We start from the raw sequence: 16,049 nt of genomic DNA, 5'->3' as shown, positions 1-16,049 counted from the left end.
GCCGTTGACACCAAGAAAATCATCAAGCATGCGAGCCAGAATTTCTTCCCACGCCTCTCAAGAATGATCACGAGCTCAGAGCATGCGCCAAGGATGCAGGTGCGTATTGCATCCTATCGAAAATTGTCTCTTACCATGTCATGTCCCTACCCTGAATTCAATGGGAAGCTGATGTTGAGTGCAAAACTGAGTAGCCGTATAATACTGAATAATGCATCTCCTTATATCAATCATCTGATTGGCGGAGTGCCAGAGTGGTTAATGGGTATGACTAGAAATCATATGGCTTCGGCCTCGCAGGTTCGAATCCTGTCTCCGTCGAAACATTTCTTTTTTTGCGCTTTTTCCTTTGGGCCCAAGGAAAAAATCTTCTCTTTTTCTCCTGCTCGATTCTCCTGTACTCTATATGCCTCTTGCGGTCCACATAGTAGCATCAATCATCCAATAGGCGGAGTGCCAGAGTGGTTAATGGGTATGACTAGAAATCATATGGCTTCGGCCTCGCAGGTTCGAATCCTGTCTCCGTCGAGCATTCTTTTTTTGCCTCCATTCTGAAAAGGTTTTCATGTGACAGAGGCCCAATTGATCCGAGATGTGGTGAGGATTGCAACTGTAGCTACGACGAAATACGCCTCAGCACCGCAGTGAATCCTAGTCTCACTTATGCTCTCGACTGTCCGTTGTGCGTGGATGGCTATTGTTTGCTCGTGATGGCCCACGGTCTTATGTAGAGACGCCCCTCACAAGCATTTGTTCGCCGAAAAGATGCTAAATGGTGATATCCAATCATCAATTGCTTGGCTTTGTAAAGTCTACAGCTCGTGGTCGGCGATAACTGCATCCTTTGCTTTCCACATGTAAACGCCGTTAGTCGTAGGCTGTGCCTTCAAGTTCAAACGACCTCATAATGGCCAAGGTCACTGGCGCAAAGCCCAAGACGTCATTGTGTCCTGGTTATACGGTCAGCTGGGCAGGCCCAATGATTGGATTCGCGGACATACCGCCATAGGGGAACAGCTCTTGACGAATGATGGTATCCTCGCCTGTTCTCCAGGTAGTGACGAACGATTCGTTACTCGTCCGGACGGTCCGCGACTCCTTCCAGGTATTGAATTCATCATCATCCAGAATACCAACGGCTTCCCCTGCGGCAGCCCGAAACAGCTTGTTATCCTCTGTCCAGGGAATGTCCTTGTCATTCTTTGCGTGTACCAAATTTAACCGCAGCCTCTTCCTAGAATGGCGGACAATATTGGCAAGTCTGTTAGCCGAGTGCCACTTGTCCACGAGGACTCTGTCCAGGACACGCTGGAAGGAGGGCCAGAAGGCAAACGGCCCCAGGGCGGGCACCACTCCTCCGAAACGATAGCCGCTGAGCATTGTGGCCAAGTCGCTGAACGCGGCGACGAGCACGATCCCGGCGAACTCGACCCCTTGGAGGGTGTAGCGCTCGGCGACGCCGCTGGCAACGGCGGTACCAAGGCTGTGGCCGAGTAGCACAATTCGATTTGAGGGGACTCTTGCCACATTGATTGCCCAGTCGACGACGGCGACGGCATCTAGGATCAGGCCCTTTTCGTCGGGCGTGCCGGTGGAACGGCCGAAGCCACGGTAGTCAATGGCTATAACGTGGTACGATGATGTGTCGGTCAAGGCGTGATAGCTAACCGGCCGAGTGTTTTGGGCGATGTGGCCTGCGTTCTGTAGGTATGTAAAAGTGAGTTGATATGTACCCTATGATGGATAGCAGTCATCACGGCGCTGAAGCAAGCTTACACCGTGGACTGTGCAACCCCAGTTAGTACACGGCTTTCTCTGATAGGTTCTGAGCTGTGGGAATGTACTTACATGAGATGATGAGTCTGGCCTCTGGGTCGCTGGAGAGCAATCGAAATGACTCGGTCTGTGTAAAGTCGTTACAGTATCCCATATCCTGTGTTGCCACTGTGGTTTCATGTTGCAGATAGAGAGGCAGTGGCAGAATGTGCCACGCGTAGATTGTCTCGCCATCTGAAGTTTGTAGTCCAAAGGGGGTGACTTGGTTTTCTGTTGGAATGGGTAACCAAAGCTGTTAGTGGTGTAATCTCGCCAACTGCAGACGCGAGAAGAGCAGTGGTGACGGGTACGGACTGGCAAAGCCCCAACCCATGGGGGAGTTGATATCCGACCACCATAGCGAGTTGATTGTGTGCGCATATAGGAAGCTGTACGGTAGTGAGTCGAGCAAGTCTGGGTGACGCATATACCGAGAGCATTCGGAATGGATGAAAGTGCAACTTACTGCCGCTGGAAGAAGGGAATCACGCCCAGTCCTATGAGGGCGGCATAGAAGACGAATGGCACAGCGGCCAGCGAGATGGATGCCCAAAGGACGGGATGCAAGGGAGCAGCCATCTTACAAGCACAGGGCGCAACAGCGGGCCCTCTTGCGTCTGGGATCGGTGCAAGGCTTTGGTGTCGGGAGGCTGCAGAAACGCAGGTGTTGACGGGTGACGGAGTCCGTCAACCAACTTATTATGGCGGGGGAGAGCTTTTTCGTAAGCGGATCGTCGTCGCATTCAATGGAGCCACTGCAGGCAGACAAAAGATACCTACTCTATTGAAAAGTCAAGATATTTACATGCAAAGACTTGGGTTCTCTTGTTCTTTCAACACTCCCTTCAATGCCTGTACCCTGTCTGTCTTCTTTTCCCCGGTTTGACTGATGCCTTTGCTTACGCCGTTGAGTCAATTGGTTGGCGCCATCACATTCACAACTCCAGTCATCTGCAGGCTTGACACCCTCTCTCTTCGCCCGTATGTCTTCCGTGGTTGGGCATGCGTGCAAATACACACGGACAAATCTCCATGAGTATCCTACCTGCGAATGCATTTTATTACGTCGATCGAACCCGAGCAACAAAAGTCCGAGTATCAATCGCCACCGGATCTACCCGTATGCCCTCAGTGTGGCGTGGCCACTACCTAGATATGCATACAGTAATACTGCAATGAGTGAACACGATGCTTCAACTTCGCCCTGCCACACCACAGCCAACGAGGCAATTCGTATTCCCAGCCGCAAGCTACTTGACCTCATGTATACAAACAAGGTACTCCGCACATCTGCCGCTCTACATGAGACGTCGTCGACAGTACGCGGCCTCCTCGGAGTACATTCCGAGGTCCATGTAGTCGCACCCCATGGAGGGACGTTGGGCACTCGTGGCTGCAGGCCGTTGAGGCTCGGTAGGATCGACATCCCATCCACCGTTCTCCGAGTACAGTAAAGAAGACGTGCCGCGTATGTCCTGTAGATACATGTACTCAGTGAGGTGCATGTGCTCGGTCTGATGACGATACATGTGCTGCGCCGTATGATGCAGGTAAGTCTCACCTTTTGTATCCCGAGTCATGGTAATCACCGCCTTCAGCGTCAGCCTCTGCGGTGATCAAGCACCGTAAATCGCCCTGTAGGTTCCTGGAGGCTCTCACTTGCAAACGTCCGGATGTGCTCCGTTTGAGCTTCCATGGATGTCAGGTCATGTTGCTGCTGAGCAACTGAACCCAACAGAACTCGGTGATGCATATGAGGTTCCACCAGTTCCTCTAGCGCGCTTGACAAGGCCCTTCAAGGCCCTCTTGGCCCCTGTACCTTTTGCCTTCAGCACTGTGGCCCTGGCAGTCCAGAGGGGGGGCTTAGTGGGATGGCGCTGTAGCAGCCCGCCAATCCCGCGGCGCCGCCAACCAGCCCGGTCCCTAGCGGGCCAATCAGGCCCCTGCCGCCGAAGCTCGACGGCACCACACTGGACTGCAGCAGCGCAGATGCACCCGCAGCCAATCAGCGCATGACTAACCGGCTGGGCAGCTTCCAGGATTTGTACGAGTACTTGTACCAACACCGGCCAAAAGAAGCCTGGAACCGACTTGCACCGCTCAGCACCTTCGTCCTGCTTCTGCTTCGCACGCCTCTGCCTTGGCTCGTTGTCGCTTCTTCGCTGGCCTCTGCGCAGCATCGCCGCCCGTCCCTCCCCACTGCTCTGCCAGCAGCCCGGCCTCGCGCCCCCAGGCCGCTCGCTGCCCTCGCATGGCGCTCTTATGATGCTGAACCGTCGCCCGTCGCCTGCCGCAGCCGTGTAAACCCGCCTCGAGACGCGATGGAGAAGAAGCGGAAGCTCCCCGCGAGGACGTCGGCCCGCGTTGAGAATGCCAACAAACGCCGAAACTTGACTCCGCGAGCCGACCGCTCCGTCACGCCTCCTCCGCCGCCCGAGCCCGTCGTCAAGGAGCCGTCGCCAACGCCGCCGCCGCCGCTGCCAACCTCGCTCCAGCCCGGGCAGCCGTTGCCCACGATCGAGAGCGCGCAGCCCGACGACCTGTCCGCCAAAGAGTATCAATCAATCTCAGAAAGGCACGTCCTGCCATGATCCGCCGTAAAGCCCGCGCTCGCTAACCTAGCTCACCCCTCGACAGCGGCGTTCTTGCGGAATCCCTCTCGCGGTCTCGATATCGATGGATCAACGATGGACTCTTTGAAAAGTTTTGGACCAAGCCTCACAAGCGCAAGGGCGTGCTGAATGAGGATCCGAAAAACCCGCCCAAGGACAGCATGACCCGAGTCGGCAACGTCACCATCACCATCGAGCCGCACATTATCGAGGCCACCATGTACGTGGTCAAGGAATCCAAGCAGCGTCCTCCCCCGCCCCGGACACCGCAGCAGGTGCCAAAGTCACCGTCAGTGTCTCAGCCGCAGGCCCAGGCGCAGCCGCCGCAACCACAGTCACAACCTCAGCCGCTCGCCCGACCGGTGCTCCAATATGGCCCTCCGAATGGCTCAATGCCCCCTCCGCCTGCGCCTGGATCGACGACCTCGACGCCAATCCCAACCGCAGCCACCACGCCGAAGCCCCTCGCCGCCCCGAGTCCTTCTCAGCGGCCATCGACGTCCTCGCCGAGCATCTCCGGGCTTCAGCCTACACCCTCGCCGCTTACGACCATCAACGTAGCCACATCACCATCGCCCGGCCCAGCGCTCTCTGCGCAGCCTGCTGCTCTGCCCCCTGCTGCGCCTCCGCCCACTCTTCCCCCGGCAGCAGCAGCTCCCCCACCTCCAATTCGACCGCCCACGAACTCTCTTCCAGGACAGCAGCAAGCTCATACCGGCACGCCGTTAGCAAGGCCCTTACCACCACCGCCGCCATCCACGACTACGGCACCGCATCCACGACCGGCCAATGCCGGGCCCGCTCAGTCTCCGGCTGGGGGGAAGCCGGCGGCGCCAGTTGCAGGACGCCCTCCGGCAAAGCCTGTGCCCAACGATCCGGTCATTGCCCTGCTGGCCCAGAAGGCGTCGGGGGATCCTGAGCTGAGAGATCTCATGAAGAGAGTTGCCGTCGGTCAGGCTAAACAAGGGGAACTCGACCGCTTCCAGAAGATTATTGACCAGTTGAATGCGGATTATCGGCGGAGCGGCGGCCAGCAGGGCCCTTCGGCCGACAGGCTGCTCGTAGATGGAAGGACGGTCAAGTATTTCGCAGATGAAGTGCGAACCATTCTCGACATTGTCTTGACCTCCAACCCTCGCCAGAGATCAAGCGAACTAAGACCGCCGCCAAGGAGCGATCCCTTGGTCGTACTGCTTGTGAAGGCCGCTCTGGAAGACCCCAAAACCAGCGACATGATTCGACGCATTGCTGAAGGCCGTCCCGGGTTTACAGATGCAACAGATCTAAAGGAGATCCTCGACCGCCTGCACAGAGACGCGAAGCCTGCTCCTCAGGCGCCGCCTGCACCACCACCGCAAGCAAAGCAGCCCCCAAACGACGCTCCCAATGGCCACATGCGAGCTTCGAATCCTCCAACCCCCCAGCAGGCGAACCCTCAGGCACTGCGGTCCAAGGGCCCGCCACCGGCGCCGAAGCCTGACATTTCCGCCGTGGTCTTTGATTTTGGGACCGGCGATCGCTACCTGTTCCCCAAGTTCAGCATCTTGGAATACCTACCCAGCTCATCTGGCCAAGAAGTGGTTGCATCGTTCCTCATTGTCCGCAAAGGAAGCACATCCGAGTACGGCGGGGATCCCAAACTAGACTACTACCAGCCCGTCACGATACGCATCTCTACACAAACTGGACGCATTCTGGAGAACTTGATGCGCGTAGTGGCCCCCCAAGATGAGGTACGGCGGTACATGGACGACGTTATGGACAACATGACGCGTGCCGAGTATGTGTTGTTGGCAATGCATTTGCCAAGGGCGTCAAAGGACGAAAAGGCAAACGGCGTGTCTGACGAACCCAAGACGAATGGATCGACGCCCAAGGTCGAGACGGACTCTGATCAGACAGTGGAAGTGAAACCGACGGTTCTCTGGACCAAGTCGGCCAACTCGACCAAACAGCTTGAGTTTCTGAGACCTCCAGATCCTGAGGAAGAGAACGAAGCCAAGTATAAGCGCCTCATCCAGTCTGTCACGGCTAAAGAAGTGAAAGAGTAGTGTTTGACTCTTGGCGATGGCATAGAGTATTTGGCAGTGCTGCGTATGGGCTAGAGCTGTTATTTGTTATTATTTCTTAGATGCTTCAAAGACATGCATTTCGCGGGAGCGGGAGAAAGGGGTCTGGAGTATTGGATTGGCATGGAGGACATGGATCGTTTTTTATACGTCGTATCAACACTGCTGGGGTCATGTCGTATTCTGTTGGAGATGTAAGCAAACGAGGCGAACTGATCTAAAAACCAAATTGTCTCTTATTCTTTTGAAAAGATTAGCAAAGTCAAGATGTCAGAACGAGTGCATGAAAAAAGGGTAATTGGAAAGAAAAAAGGAAGAAAAAAGGAAGAAGAAAAAAAAAAAAAAAACCACCTCTGAAGAGGTGTGGCGGATCTCTCCCGCCGGGAATTGAACCCGGGTCTCAAGCGTGACAAGCTTGCATACTGACCACTATACTACGGAAGATCTCAGACGTTATGGCGTCTGTTGTAGGTGGCCGGTTCTTGTGGAAGAGGCGCCGCTTATTTACCTTATAGAGGTCAAGACATTGAGGGTTTGTGTTCGGATGGATGCGCACCAACGTGCTCAGTCTCCCTTCCACAGATGCTGGAGCAAACTGCTACGAGTTGTTGGCCGAATGCACTGATGCATCTGGAAGATGCGCTTCTAACGAGGCTTCATGTTTTTTCTTGTGTAGGTAATCATCATCAAGCACCAAAGTCATTGGGATATCAAGGAAAAAGAGGCACTCAGCAGCACAGAGGCACTTTTTGCTGACTCATCGAGCTGAGGGTGACGACAACGATCCCTTTCGGCTGCGTTATGGTTTCATGGCTGCTTCTCCCCAAACTCAGAAGAGAACAAAGAGCTAGGCAGCCGACAACCTACTTATTCTACCTACCTACCTACCTACTAAACTACCTACCTAATGAAACTCGCTACATTCCAACCCTTGCAACCATCCTGTTTTCCCCCAGTTGACGTGCTCCTTGTGATACCCCGATTCATCCCTGCAATTCTGTTGACTGAACGTTTGATTGATTGATTGATCCCTACCTTTGATCCTCTTCGTCATCATGGGCCAAGCCCCTTCTCAGCCGCGGCGGACTCGACGGACGCACGAGCAACTGACACAGGAGCTTGTGAGCGCCACTGCACCGTGCAATGAAAACAACTGGATAAGAATCGCTAATTGTGCGTGACAGGCGTACAGATTTAAAGAGAAGTGCTTCACGTCGTTGGAGTACTACTCACTGAAAGATGTATTCAAGAACCTGGCCGACCAGCAGGGCGACATCCGGTACCTCAAGGAGGACACGATAGCCCGCTTCCTGGAGATTCCAGACATCCTCGGGGCCTCGCCGGTAATCTACCAGATGGTTTCGTATCTGGGTGCCTTTCCCTTTCTGCAGGAGGCGCCGGTGGTGATTGAGCTGGCACAATTGATCATGGTCGTTGTCATCATGACGGAGCGGTATAAACGCGTGCTTGCGAAGGGTTCGACGGACAGAACCAAACTCTTCTTCAAGAGCCTGGCCGTGTATGACCGGAAAGTGATGGAGGCCGATTCCACACCACGGAATTCCGCTTCAAAGGACGCTGCTCCGAAGCCGAGTGCCAAGTCAAGGGGCTTCGCAATTGACCAGCCGATGGACGAAGCCGAGGAGGATGACGACGATGACGATCTTGTCATTACGGCGTTTGAGCTGCTCGACATCAACGAAGCCGCCAAGCACGGAGAAGCCGCTGCCATGAAAGAGGCCATTATCCCGACCGACAACTTCCGCAAACTTGTCATGCTGCTGCTGCTGATTGCGCCACTGGATCCTCAGGAGAGTCTATCTCAATATTCTAGTCGGGTCGCAGGCCGCGAACTAGAGTCGCTACGAGCCGCGGCCGAGTGTGTACTGGCCTCCTTTGTCGACGTCGAGACTTCCCCAGGCATTGGCTATACCCGGTTCAAGACTGTTATTCCGGTCCTGTTTCCCAACCTCTTTTCTGGGTTCAATGGCCTGTTTGAGCACTTCCTCTTCTCCAAGGATCTCGATTTCTCGAAGCACAAGGGTGAGAAGCCTGGCGATGCGCAGATCATTGTTGGCAAGATTGCGCAACCTCTCCTACCAACTCCTGGCGACATCCTGACCGAGCACACGCTGTCGCAACTTTCGCTGTTCCTACCGGGTGCTTCATTGTTTCGGAGAGTGAGATTGCTGTATTCGGGGAATGATGCTGGATTCTCAATGGGCAGCCTCCAGACCAAAATCTTCAACTGGAGAGCACCAACCATCCTTTTGGTCAGCGGGTCGAGGTTAGCAGACGTTCCCGAGGGAGGCCAAGAAGCATCGTTCGCCTCTTCGCTCCCGACGAAACGGTTTCCTCACGGCAGCAAATCCGAGCGCGTGACGTTTGGCGTGTACGTTCGAGAGCCATGGAAGCACACTCACAAAGAGTGCTTTGGCGATTCGGAAACGATTCTCTTCCAACTAGAGCCTGTTCACGATGTATTCCCCGCCTCTACAATCAATACAGACTACGTCACTTTCACGAAACCCCCTGGTAACCGGCCGTGTCTCGCATTTGGCTGCCCGCACCCCAAGCCGACTCAGTCGCACCGCAAGGAAGGCATACATGCTTTAGGAGCTGTTTCTCTGCTGTTTGACGAGTCTTTCGAGTTTGGAGTGTTCAACCATGACTACAAGTCGAGAGGCGGTGCTTTCCACACCAGCATCGTGAGGAGGTATGACTTTCAAGATAGGTTCCGGATTGAGAATATGGAAGTTTGGGGATGTGGCGGTGACGACGAGGCCAAGGCGCAAGCTGAGAGATGGGCCTGGGAAGAACGTGAAGCGGAAGCCCGTCGCAGGATCAACCTGGGAACGGGTGACATCGAGGCGGACAGGGCATTGCTGGAGATGGCCGGGCTAATAGGAGGCAATCGCAGCGGCGGTTCAATGGGTTGATGGATAATCAAGGAATGCTATGATGTTGATTTTCGTTTTCTAGGTCGCAGGCGCTGGAACCTATTTGATATCATAATGTGTTTTGAGTATTGAATGGCATAGACTTCAATGGCAGCGATAGAGGCCGAAAATGATACCAATGCGTTGTTCCTTTTGGAGTTATAAGCAGAAAGTTGGGGTGAGTGTCTACCCCCTCTTCTTCAACTATCGTACATGTCCATACATACCTGTCCCTTTCTCTTTAGCGGTTCAAAGTTGCCCTCATCATTTCTTGGAGCCATCATCCTTCTTGGATCCATATAGTTCTCCCAGCGCACCGTGAGAGCTCTTCGGATTCTCTTTCTTCACCTTCTTCTCCGGTGCCACCTCCCCAGCAGCCTCCGCCTCCGCCGCCGCCGCCTTCTCCCCCTTTGCCCACAATCCCATCTTCCCCAGCACGCCCCCCTTGCCCTCAGTCTGTCCCTCAGCAGCAGAAGCAGCGGGATCTGCCCGGCCCGCAAGCCCCGACTGTCTCTTCTGGATGGCCGCCCTCATCTGCTTCTCCTCCTCGTCGCGGATCTCGAGCTCGTGGATCCACCGCTGGCGCTTCTCCTCGGCGTCGCGCTCCTCCTTGAGCTTGCGCAGCTCCTTGGTCTTCTCGCGGTCCTTGCTGTAGTACATGCTGCCGGCGACCATGGCGATGACGGTGAAGCCCTGGGCGGCGACTCGCGCGCGGAACATTCGGTTCGCCTGCCTGGAGTCGCCCTTTCGGAGGGCTCGGTAGGCGTTGACGAAGGCGAGGACGGTCAGGCCGATTCCTGCGGGCGCGCGCGCGCTTTGGTCAGCTTTGTGTGTCGTTGCTGGATGGTTGCGGAGCATGAACGGAGGTAAGAGGAGGAGTATGGGGTTCGAGGCTCACCGAGAGGGACGAGGGGTTCTTCCTTGAGCTTGCGCTTGACTTTTTGCATGGGCCGCTCGTTGTAGAGCTCTCTGGAGAATGCATGTTAGCTGTGCTGCGTAATGGATATGCTTGTCTATGGAGCGATGGGAGCAATCGCACTGGTCGTCAAAGGACGAGGGCATCTGCCCAGTGAATTCCGGCGGCCGGTTCGCCATGATGTCGGATCTTGTTCTTCGAGATGGCGAGATTCTATACAATCAGTCAGGTGCAGTGTTTATGCTGGGTCGCAAGTCTAGAGACAGTTGTTTCTTGTAGAGCAACGGGAATGGCCGGGCTGTGGTGTCTTGATATGTAAAACGTCCCAACTTTTGTCCATGACCGCACGACAACCTTGAAAACCGCACCATGCGGCCCCTCCACCCGCATCAAAGCTGCACGCTTTCGGGTCGCCTGCCGGGGCGGCGCTTTGATAGGTGGGATGGCCGGCCCCAGCGCCAAAGCCCGCTCCCAGCAGGCGTGCTATTATATGGTGCTGCTGGTGCTATCTCGGCTCTACACGGTGGAGAGTTTCCAGTGGCTTTCAGCGCGTCTAGCTGCTGGAACAGCGCCAACCTTTAGAGGGGAGCTGTTCGTTGGTGTCCGTCGGTGGCAACTTGGAACCTGAAGCAACACGCACCTGTTACGCATGTGGTGCTCGCCATCTGATTTCTAACGCGACGCCGCAGCATTTCCTCCGTCTTCCACCACCAAAGTCTAACCAAAGATCCAACCACCTGGACTAGACTCGACATAAAGTCAAGATACCCCAGATCACATCGACTGTGGCTTGCGGATAGCAGCATCCACAGACCTCCGATCGGCATCATCTCTTCGACACACCGTGATCGTGCCGCTTTTAGCATCAACTCTCGGCAGACTTCGACCAGCGGAATAAACCGCCCTCTCGACCTGGCGGCCACGATGCTACAACAATAGCCATGTGGCTCTCGACTCCATCGGCCGAGTCTCTCACTCGGCCGCGAATCGCTGTCGCTCTCGTCTCGGCCGTCGCCGCAGTCTCGATCGGATACTACGCCTATCAGAACCGGCTCGGCACCGCGCCAGAGGCTCCCCTGCCCGGCGGCGGCCTTCACAGAAGCAACGCCGTCCGCCGAAGCAGGCGGCGATCCCGTGGACACAGACACAGCGACAGCTCTTCCTCCTCCGAGCTCCCTCCCGACGAAAACGCTGAAAATGCCGACCACGCTGAGAATCAGGACGTCCCGGCCGCACAGCCCGTGGGCGACGGCGAGACCGTCGTGGAGCCCGCCAACGAAGAATGGTGGAACGATCCCAGCAACTATCCTCCCCAGCAGCGAGCTGGCCATAACATAGTCAGCCTTCTATTCCGGGTGTCAGAGGACAATGCCAAGCGCAACGGCTGCGTCCACCGGGGCTGCCAGTGTAACTCATGCGGCATGGTCCCCATTCGTGGGGTTCGCTACCGCTGTGCCAACTGCGCCGACTTTGACCTCTGCGAGACGTGCGAGTCCCAGGGCGTGCACATCAAGACGCACATCTTCTACAAGATTCGGATACCTGCACCCCCGTTTGGCCCCAGGCAGATGCAGCCCGTGTGGTACACTGGCGATCCCGACAGCTGCCGGCGTAACTTGCCGAGAGCTCTGATCACCAGGCTAACGCGGGAAACGGGATTCGAACGGCCGGAGCTCGAGGCATTTTGGGAACAATGGACCTTCATGGCAAACACCGAGTGGCGGGACGATCCCAGCGAGCTCGGCATTGCCATGGATCGCAAGACCTTTGAGCGGTGCCTCGTGCCGACGGGTGGCTCGCGCCATGCCTCTCCTAACCTGATTCATGACCGGATGTTTGCCTTTTACGACGACAACAAAGATGATCTGATAGGCTTTTCTGAATTCCTGCGAGGCCTGTCGTACCGCAAACGGAAAGACAAGCTTCGGAAAGTCTTCGATGGATACGACCTCGATGGCGATGGCTTCGTCGACAGACGTGACTTCCTTCGCATGTTCAGAGCCTATTACGTCCTTTACAAGCAGATGCACAAAGATATCCTTGATGGTCTCGAAGACCAGCTGCTCGCCAGCTCCGAAGCTCAGCAGCTCGTCGCCAGCCGCCAACCCCTGAGCAGCCTTTTCGGGCGGGAGGGTAGAGTTCCGACAGCAGACGGGCCCCTGCCATTCAGCGGCAAGACCCTGTATCCCGACGGACATGTTGAGATTGACGTTGGGATGGAGGACGCCGTCGTGCCCGATACCAGTGACACGGCGGATCGAGACGAGATCCTGACCAACCTCTTTGCTTACGACACCGACCCGTACTCTCGTCGACGGATGCCGCCCACGGATGATGTAGACACCAACTGGCGTACGGTCCGTACCCTGACTGCCAACGACGTCGACCGAGCATACTTCTTGGCCCTGATGCACCCGCCTGCGAGTCTCGATGAGCTGCCTGGTGCGATAGCGGGCAACAACGGGCTCGACGACAACGCTACGGACGAGACATCAGAGGACGACGCCACGGAGGACAAGGAGGCCGACGACGATCACGACCACGGTGATTATCCGTCATCGCAACGGCACAACTTCACCAATGTCTTCCGGGCAACCGACAGGATCCCAACTGAAAGCGAAATCAGAGCAAGCTATGTGAACCACTATCGCCAACACGGCCCCCGAATGACCCGCCGACGCCAGGACCTGGCTCGGCGCCAGCTCCATGAGAGGTGGAAGAGGAGGCACTTCTACCTAGACGAGGAGGAAGGCGGAGAGCCACCCTCGCAATGGGAAGAGGAAGAGGACATTCTTGCGACATCGGGCATCATGGGGGAGAGCTCGAAAAGGGCCAGCCCGCACCTCCCATCGACGCACTCGCGCTCCAGCTCCAAGGCCCGACTGGCAGAAGACACGAGCGATTTGGAGACTCAATCCGAGAGCTCGGAGTCATTCGCAAGTCAACCCGAGCGTTGGGCGGGGCTAGGAATTCCCGTCGCTGAGAAGGACGCTGGCAAGGAGATCCTCTATCAGGTTACGCAGCAGGCATTCAACGAGCTGCTTGACATCATCTTCAAACAAGCCGAAGATCTTGCGGTACAGGCAGCCGCGACTAAGGAGCAACGTGTCAAGTACAAAGCTGAGATCGATGCCGTCTGCCTCACGGATGACAAGACGGATAATGGCAACGGCGGCCCGCAAGAAGACGTGTCGATTTATGCCGAGAAATCGCCTCGACACAAGACGCTCGAGGAACTCCTGGAGGAGTCCGGATACATGCTTGACTCGAGTCACCAGGAGCCCCGAAATGCTGTCGAAATTAGTATTGTGGAGGAAATTATACGGGAAGAGCATGCTCTTGAAGCCGGCGAACACTCATCGAACCCGGCCGAGGGCGAGACCACCGAATCTGAGTCTGAGCCTCTGGACGAAGCCGAAGATGAGCACCGCGATCCTACTCTCCCACAGTTCCGCCCCAACAGCGTCCCCGTGGCTTCTTCGTCCCTACCAACGTCCTCGTCCAAACGCAAGGAGAAAGAGCCCTCTAAGGACGGGGCCAAGACGGACACGGAGAAGCCGCCGGCGCCAAAGAAGATATCCAGCGAGCCATCGGTCAAGACGCTACGGAGATGGAAGAAGCTCAACATGGCTGAGCAGCAGGCGGCCGAGCGAGGGGGTTGGGGCAGGCTCAACTTTGCCGAGTTTGAGGAGATTTATAAGAATCAGGAGCACCAGGGTAACAGGCTGGACTACCTCGGCAGCTGGATAGACTTTTGCATTCCTTAGGCGAAAAAGTTATCGAGCGTGTATATGCATTTGCTTTTACTGTTGTGAATGGGGGGGAGGGGGAGGAGGTGTTTTCGCTGCCGGCGATGAGGATGCAGATGGGACAAGTTGGCTATATCTCTCGGGAAGTGTATATCGGAACTTTCAGCGATGCCTACCTGGGTGCAGGTGTCAGCGGATGAAACAAAGTACAAAAGCTGTATCTACCAGGTAGCTCAGGTCTTTGGAGAAACAAAATTATTGCAACTCAAGCTCATCTTTCATCAGGCAAGTCTTTGTGTAGAGGACAGAGAGCTGGACATGGAAACGACAACTTCTTCACTCAGTAGGGTCATGTATTGAATACATATAGTTACATGGAAGCAGAGGTTGGAGTGAAGAAATCATTCCTGATGCCGTTAACTCGTCGCTAAAGGTATTCTGCCCAAGTTTTATGCTACCATTAAACGCCAGCATGCTGTTCCCGCCTTTGTCTTGCACGTTTCCCATCCCAAACGCCAGGCCCTCAAGCAATATAGTACAAGACCAATCTGTTAACAAACTCTTTTCAGACATCTGTTCTGTCAAGCGCCTTGACAAGAACGTAGCTCGTCCCAGCAGCCAGGACGCCTATGATCAGCGTCTGGATAGCGCCCCATAGACCAGCCCTGTGATTCCTAATGGCGACGTAATTCTTGACGTATCCAAAACCCAGGAGGATGACAACCGTGACGGCAATGGAGACGAAGAGCGCGTCGCCAACCTTGCTCATGACAAAGTAAGGGATCATGGGAATCAGGCCGCCGACGAAGTAGCTCAGGCCCATGGTGAGGCCCGAGATCCAGGCACGGTGAATGTTTGGTTTCTCAAGGCGCAGCGAAAAGTCCATGCGGAAGCGAATCCACTGCTCGCGGTTCTTGCACAGCTCCTCCACCAGGGGGGTGGCAGCCTGCCGTGAGATGTTGTACTTTTCCAAAATGCAAAAGATGTCGTCCCGCTGCTCCTGGGGGAGGCTGCAGTCGACCAGGCTGAGCTCGCGCTGTTCCTCGGAGTTGTAGTGATCCCGCTCGGTGACGGCGGCGAGATAGGCGCCCAGGCCCATGCTGATCATGCCGGAGAAGAGCTCGGCCATGCCACCCATGATGACGAGCTTTGTGCTGCCGAGGCTGGAGAGGCCCGCCGTGAGGGCAAATGGCACTGTGAGGCCATCTGAAAAGCCGATGATGACATCGCGGAGGACGTCTGTGAGGTCCATGCTTGAGGAGGCGGAGGAGGTTATTGAGGAGGAATCGGGCTGAATAATGGACTTGTTGTCCCAGGGCCGCTCTATGGCAGGCTCTGCGGGTAGTAAAGGAGATGATTCTGATGGAGGCTGTGACATGGTGCTTGCGTTTTCCTTTCCCCCCTCGTTGTTGTGTTGTACGTTGTAGCGGAGAAGGCCGCCGTACATCAAAGTGGCTTTGGTGATATAAGTGATTGCCAATGTGAATCAGGCAATAATTGTCAAGAATGATAAGCAACTAAGACGATGTGAATCGGCCCAAGGATGAGAGAAGGTCGATGAGGAAGCAAGCAGGAGACAATTTATATTATCATGAGATCCGGTTTGTGAGATCGATGCATCAGGACAGCCCTTGTAAAGAGATCGCTGGATGCGTAGTTATGGAACCCTCTCGCAATTCGCCCAACAGACCGAGCCAATGGGCGGCCTGGTAATTCGCAACAGGCACTTCGGAGATATCTTTTAAGCGTGAAGCGGCCGGTTTTTGACGTCTTGCTACTGTCGAATCGATCCAAGCTCCCTCGATATAAGAGATGCGGGAACCGCTGCCAGGGAGCGCGAGCCAATCAGCGTCTCTGTTTTAGTCAGCAGTGAGTAACCAATTGCCCGATCGGGAAGTGATGGCGCTGCCAAGGCGGGACCCCAGACGGAAGTACTTCGAAGCTGTACT

The 16,049-nt window shown here is 55.5% G+C and overlaps 6 protein-coding genes across 6 annotated transcripts; 3 read left to right on the top strand and 3 right to left on the bottom strand.

The window, feature by feature from the left end:
• Positions 1–867: 867 nt before the first annotated feature.
• On the bottom strand, positions 868–2,394 carry CCMA1212_000890 (Monoacylglycerol lipase ABHD12; the record flags this gene model as incomplete). Its single annotated transcript, XM_073698339.1, has 6 exons — positions 868–950; positions 1,002–1,701; positions 1,777–1,784; positions 1,849–2,046; positions 2,131–2,204; positions 2,282–2,394. 6 exons carry the CDS (start codon positions 2,392–2,394, stop codon positions 868–870), a joined length of 1,176 nt encoding a protein of 391 aa, XP_073563170.1.
• Positions 2,395–3,827: 1,433 nt separating this feature from the next.
• On the top strand, positions 3,828–6,478 carry CCMA1212_000889 (uncharacterized protein; the record flags this gene model as incomplete). The annotated part of the gene is made up of 2 exons (XM_073698338.1): positions 3,828–4,369; positions 4,438–6,478. The coding sequence occupies 2 exons, from the start codon at positions 3,828–3,830 to the stop codon at positions 6,476–6,478; spliced, it is 2,583 nt and encodes an 860-aa protein (XP_073563831.1).
• Positions 6,479–7,551: 1,073 nt separating this feature from the next.
• Positions 7,552–9,435, top strand: CCMA1212_000887 (Restriction of telomere capping protein 5; the record flags this gene model as incomplete). Its single annotated transcript, XM_073698337.1, has 2 exons — positions 7,552–7,617; positions 7,681–9,435. 2 exons carry the CDS (start codon positions 7,552–7,554, stop codon positions 9,433–9,435), a joined length of 1,821 nt encoding a protein of 606 aa, XP_073563835.1.
• Positions 9,436–9,699: 264 nt separating this feature from the next.
• On the bottom strand, positions 9,700–10,530 carry CCMA1212_000886 (Respiratory supercomplex factor 1; the record flags this gene model as incomplete). Its single annotated transcript, XM_073698336.1, has 3 exons — positions 9,700–10,232; positions 10,334–10,404; positions 10,475–10,530. 3 exons carry the CDS (start codon positions 10,528–10,530, stop codon positions 9,700–9,702), a joined length of 660 nt encoding a protein of 219 aa, XP_073563834.1.
• Positions 10,531–11,292: 762 nt separating this feature from the next.
• On the top strand, positions 11,293–14,118 carry CCMA1212_000885 (uncharacterized protein; the record flags this gene model as incomplete). The annotated part of the gene is made up of 1 exon (XM_073698335.1): positions 11,293–14,118. The coding sequence occupies one exon, from the start codon at positions 11,293–11,295 to the stop codon at positions 14,116–14,118; it is 2,826 nt and encodes a 941-aa protein (XP_073563833.1).
• Positions 14,119–14,665: 547 nt separating this feature from the next.
• On the bottom strand, positions 14,666–15,478 carry CCMA1212_000884 (uncharacterized protein; the record flags this gene model as incomplete). Its single annotated transcript, XM_073698334.1, has 1 exon — positions 14,666–15,478. The coding sequence occupies one exon, from the start codon at positions 15,476–15,478 to the stop codon at positions 14,666–14,668; it is 813 nt and encodes a 270-aa protein (XP_073563832.1).
• Positions 15,479–16,049: the final 571 nt, after the last annotated feature.

This window comes from Trichoderma ghanense, assembly GCF_004382785.1.
Source record: "Trichoderma ghanense strain CCMA-1212 chromosome Unknown scaffold_0, whole genome shotgun sequence".
Taxonomy (NCBI): Eukaryota; Fungi; Ascomycota; class Sordariomycetes; order Hypocreales; family Hypocreaceae; genus Trichoderma; species Trichoderma ghanense.
Note: the sequence above shows the minus strand (reverse complement) of the source record. Positions and strands in the feature narration are given on the sequence as shown.